Below are 5,296 nucleotides of genomic sequence, written 5' to 3' on the forward strand. Positions count from 1 at the left end.
TTTCATACCTCCAAAACAAGTTTTGTTCAATAAATGCAGCAGCAGATGTTGAATATGTCTACTGTCTTCTTGGTGGGGAGGGTCTAACTGTGCATGTGCAGTATGAGTGTCATCACTCTAGCTTGTTTCTGATTGGAGAAAAATGACATGTTGCAACCATCCCCTGTTGCAGCTGTCCCCGGTCTCCCCCTATATGCTATAACGTAATATACATCGACTCAAGGAAGGGTTAATAACAGACCAAAACTGTACTGTGAAAGTGATCTCATAAATCAGAAGAGTTAAGCAAGGAAGGGTTAAAACCCGCGTCACCTGAATTAACAAATCATGAAGAATGACGATATGTCTATGGATTTATAGCCACCGCTAATTACCTTCATATATATTTGTCATTGCATCTAGTACTCCAGTATTTTTTTCTGGGGGAAGTCTATGGGGAAGACCCACCCACAATTTTTTCTTTTCTTTTTTTTCTTCTTCTTCTTCTGACGCGCATGGATTCGACCTTCCGGTTAAAGAGGTTTTTTTGTTGTTGCTCCGTTTAAACTTGCACACAACAATCCAGAATGTCAGTCATCATGGGCCTGTTGCAGCTTTACGAGTGGATCGATATCAAAAGTATTTTGATATTTTCGTGTGTGTTTTTATTGCTGAGTGATTATATCAGAAATAAAGCGCCGAAGAACTTTCCTCCTGGACCATGGTCTTTGCCGTTTATAGGAGACCTTCATCATATAGATCATAGTAAGGTTCATCTTCAGTTTGCAGAGGTAAATACAATTCTTTTTGGGGAAATCGATGTTTCGATAGTTGGCGAATGCATGATCTGAACTGTTCATTCTGCGTTTGGACGTTGGAATACCGAAATTTAAATGTCCCACTTCAGACCTCAGTTCCATGCAATCAGACGTCACGTTCACATGTTGACCACATGATGTCGCCATGACATAACGAGAGGGGCATAATTGTGTGTTTTTTTTGTTTTTTTTATGGGGAAACAACATAAAATCGCTTTGAAAAAAGCCGACGAAAAGCAAAAACGAGTATTATTACATAAACTTAATGTCTAATTTTAAAGTTGGTTTTTACATTTATTTATTTTAATTTATTCTTTAAATAGCAATAATAGGGGAATGCAAAGTAATACAAAAGCACTTGAATCTATAAAACAATAAAATCAAAATTCTGCATTTTATATAAAAAATCAATCATACATCGATCGACCTAATACATTAAGTATCCTTTTCAACAGCTGAGATGTCTCAACAGCTTTATGATTGTTCTGTATTTAAGTTAGAGAGTGTTAAAAAAAACATATGATATTTCCCAAATAACATAAGAATTTTAATTACAACTTCCATTTCCAATAAACCTTATCACAATCCATAAACAAGACCATTATATCAGTTATTGTGACAAACTTATGAAACAAATCAAAAAGAAACTTTTTGAAGAAAGAGACCAAAATAGTATGGTATAATTACAACTGAAAAGTAAATGTAAGATTGTTTCTGTTTCCTCTTTACAAAAATAGCATAATGGTGAAAATCCTTCTTTAAACTTAGCTAGGCTACTAATAAAATCATTGCATAGTAGTCTTGGTTTTGAATAATATATATGGATTATTCCAAATAACACAGGGATAGGTAGAAAAATTTGTTTTTGTTGACCAATTTCCACGCATCCAAAGCTTAATTAACTTAATTGGGAGTTTGGTGCTTTTGAAATCACAGGCAAGTAAAAAATTAAGACCGCCACATTTTTTAAAGATTAGATTGGGGATAAAGAACCATGGAAAATTATTCTCACAAAGACAGTGCTTGATCCAGTTAATTTTAAATATATTATTAATAGTGTATTTTTACGTTTATGCTCATTGGAAGCAGGATTTGCCGACATCTTGGAAGTGACGTCTAATGATTCTTCTCGCTGAGGTCGGGGTTGATCGATGTACGCCGAGTTCACAGGTCGAATATCCGACTTTGAGTGGCGTTCCAGAGCTTATTTCCAAGAACGAGGTGGGAAAATTCCAAATTCCGAGCTGTCTGGAATGCAGCATTACAAATAATGAACGCATGACAAAGGGTTCTGTTCACATGGTCAGGGTTTGGGTGCTCCTGCCATAACAATGAGCTATGTAATGGAATATCCAAAACATGCAAAAGTTATAACAGTATGAATGCATGAAGTATTTCTAAATAGTATAAAATACAGTATACTTATTATTTCAGGAGCTCAAGTTCTGACAGCTTTATATTTCCTGCTGGTCAGACCGGGAATGTTTAACAGTCCAGCTGAAACTAGTTAAACCAGCTAGTCATGGTTTAAATTAAACTAATAAACATGTCTGAATTAATGAATGTTTGGATTTTTTTTCAGAATGTTGGAAAATGTGGCTAAAGTTTGGTCTATAAATGTTTGCTTAATCTTCAATTAATGTTATTTTCATGACAAAAATGACATCATTGTAGTCAGAGTAAATAGGCTCAAATTAACGAAGAATTACAAACTATTGAAACCTATGATTATTTCTAAGATATGTTGGCATTTTCATAATTTTGTATCTTAATTTATCTTCAATCGATGTTATTTTCGTTCACATAAATTACATGTAATTTTAGTCAGTGTAAATGGACTAAGATTAATGAAGATGACATTAAAAACTACTGAAACCTACTATTATTACTACATAATGTTGATTTTCCATATTTTACAGTTTGCAGAAAAATACGGCAAGATTTTCAGCCTTAGAATTTTTGGACCAAGAATTGTTGTGTTGGATGGATATAAACTAGTAAAGGAGGTCTATACACAACAGGGTGATAACCTTGCTGATCGTCCCACATTACCTTTATTTTATGACATCACTGGAGACAAAGGTCAGTTTAATATCAGAATGTTAAATTGGTGGTTTAGCATTTCACCATAAATTGTCAGTAATCTATTAACTGTAAAGGGTTTTTTTTGCGAGCAGGTTTAATTGTTAGCAGTGGCTATAAATGGAAGCATCAGAGGAGATTTGCGCTCTCGACGCTTCGAAACTTTGGATTGGGAAAGAAAAGTTTAGAGCCATCCATCAGTCTTGAGTGTTGCTTTATGAATGAAGCCATTTCAAATGAACAAGGTATTTACTGAGGTTTGTTGACTGAAAATAATTGACAATTGCATTTGAAATTTTTAAGCACAGTGTGATTTACAGGTCGACCATTTGACCCTCGCTTACTGCTGAACAACGCTGTCTCAAATGTGATCTGTGTCCTTGTGTTTGGGAATCGATTTGAGTACAGTGACCATGACTTCCAGTCTATGTTGAAGAACATCAATGAAGCCATTTATTTGGAAGGAGGCATCTGGGCTCAAGTAAACATTTTCTAATTTGAACAACTTAACTTTGCTTTCGTTCACTGCTCATCTACTTTTTGTTTTGATTTCTTTAGCTTTATAACATGTTCCCATGGCTCATGCGGCGACTGCCTGGACCGCACAAGAAAATTTTTGCTCTGTGGAAAGAAGTGATTGGCTTTGTTAAAGAGAAGGTGAATGCACACAGAGCGGATTATGATCCATCAAATCCACGGGACTACATTGACTGCTTTCTTGCCGAGATGGAAAAAGTAAGACTCTTTCTGAGGGGGGGGGGGGGGGGGGGGCGTCAGTAAGTGAGCTGGTACGGGAAAGCTCTTTTAATAATAATGTATGGTTACTGAATTGAAATGCCTTTCATTTGTGTTGTTTAGCTTGAAGACGACACAGCCTCTGGGTTTGATGTGGAGAACTTGTGCTTTTGTACTCTGGATCTGTTTATAGCGGGAACTGAGACCACCTCTACCACTCTGTACTGGGGTCTCCTTTACATGATGAAATATCCTAAGATACAGGGTGAGAGCTTACTGTGAGAAATGGCATTCATATGCACTTAAAAAGTAATGCGTACTCACACTATCTCTAATTTTTGTATCTTTAGCCAAAGTTCAGGAGGAGATTGATCGTGTTTTGGGAGGGTCACGGCAACCATCTTTATCAGACAAGGACAACATGCCTTACACCAATGCTGTCATTCATGAAATACAGAGGATTGGAAATATTGTTCCATTAAATTTGGCCCGAGCTACAGTGGAAGATACTCAGATAGGAAAATACTCTATCCCAAAGGTGGGCCTAGTGATGTTTAAAATAAGAATGTGAACTTAAGCAGAGCCTATTAGTTAAAGCAAAGTAAGAGTAGTGTGTATAATTTTATTCTTGTTAAGCCTCTTGTGGTTCTGTAGGGCACAATGGTGACCGGCAATTTGACATCCGTGCTGTTTGATGAGTCCGAGTGGGAGACGCCTCACTCCTTTAATCCAGATCACTTCCTGGATGCTGAGGGCAATTTCAGAAGGAGAGATGCCTTCTTACCTTTTTCTCTAGGTAAAAGGGAAACTGTTTCCACTAAAGTAATCCAAATATATACCTTGACAATGCGGAACCCCATAAATTATGCCCCCATAAAAAGACACCCTTTATGATTAACCTTCATTTCCTCTGATTTTCAGGAAAGAGAGTTTGTCCTGGAGAGCAACTGGCACGGATGGAGCTGTTCCTGTTTTTCTCCTCTCTGCTCCAGCGCTTCACTTTCTCTTCACCAGTGGGTGTGGAGCCCAAATTGGATTTTAAACTGGGGGCCACTCACTGTCCCCATCCATATGAATTATGTGCAGTGCCACGCTAAAAAAGCACAACATTTCATTCATTTTTAATCAAACTAATTCATTTTTAATCAAATTAATTCAAGGTTCTGTCTGTGCACATCAAATGTCAACTTTTCTCAGGGTCCCTACAGGTCCTTAAATAGTCTTAGATTCAGTTTTATCAAATTTAAGGTCGTGAAAAGTATTAAATATCTTAAATGGTACAACAAAGGTTTTGATTATCATTTTAAGAGGACTTATATTTGGGAAGTGAAAAAAAGAAATCACAATGTGGCCTACTGGAATAATTAAACTTCAAAAGTATATGATTTAATTCAGTAAATGTGAGAAGTAAATAAATACTGAATAATACTTGAAGTGTTGAATAATTCTTTAATGTGCAGGAATAACACATTTTAGTAACTCACTTGTCTGTGATCTGAGCTATTATGGTGACATTACCATTATTTAAAGAATCTAAGAGTATTTCTAGTTTACATCATACTGGGGTCCTCGTGTGTGACATGGTTAAAACAGAACTTCATTTTATATATATATATATATATATATATATATATTTATTTATTTATTTATTTTGCTGAAGAACAAAATCACCAAGACAGATG

The 5,296-nt window shown here is 35.9% G+C and overlaps 1 protein-coding gene across 3 annotated transcripts; it reads left to right on the top strand.

Moving 5' to 3' along the window:
• Positions 1–451: 451 nt before the first annotated feature.
• Positions 452–5,042, top strand: LOC309481956 (cytochrome P450 2J4-like). 3 transcript variants are annotated; one of them, XM_082147074.1, is made up of 10 exons: positions 452–770; positions 1,884–2,018; positions 2,717–2,879; positions 2,975–3,124; positions 3,200–3,360; positions 3,438–3,614; positions 3,738–3,879; positions 3,965–4,152; positions 4,269–4,410; positions 4,536–5,042. In XM_082147074.1, the coding sequence occupies exons 2-10, from the start codon at positions 1,917–1,919 to the stop codon at positions 4,709–4,711; spliced, it is 1,401 nt and encodes a 466-aa protein (XP_082003200.1). In that variant the 5' UTR covers positions 452–770; positions 1,884–1,916; the 3' UTR covers positions 4,712–5,042. The 3 variants fall into 3 exon arrangements, with proteins under 3 accessions (XP_082003200.1, XP_082003199.1, XP_082003198.1); XM_082147073.1 differs by having other exon boundaries at positions 453–770; positions 1,887–2,018; XM_082147072.1 differs by lacking the exon at positions 1,884–2,018 and having other exon boundaries at positions 462–770.
• Positions 5,043–5,296: the final 254 nt, after the last annotated feature.

The sequence above is a fragment of the Leuciscus leuciscus genome (assembly GCF_965113295.1).
Source record: "Leuciscus leuciscus genome assembly, chromosome: 19".
NCBI lineage: Eukaryota > Metazoa > Chordata > Actinopteri > Cypriniformes > Leuciscidae > Leuciscus > Leuciscus leuciscus.

What these genes read in the sequence shown, in the direction of transcription:
- LOC309481956 (XM_082147072.1), top strand. Translation starts at nt 567, where the DNA reads ATGTCAGTCATCATGGGCCTGTTGCAGCTTTACGAGTGGATCGATATC. An exon ending in AAGGAGGCATCTGGGCTCAA is followed by an intron (nt 3,361 to 3,437) that starts GTAAACATTTTC and finishes TGATTTCTTTAG; the next exon opens with CTTTATAACATGTTCCCATG. An exon ending in GAAAATACTCTATCCCAAAG is followed by an intron (nt 4,153 to 4,268) that starts GTGGGCCTAGTG and finishes GTGGTTCTGTAG; the next exon opens with GGCACAATGGTGACCGGCAA.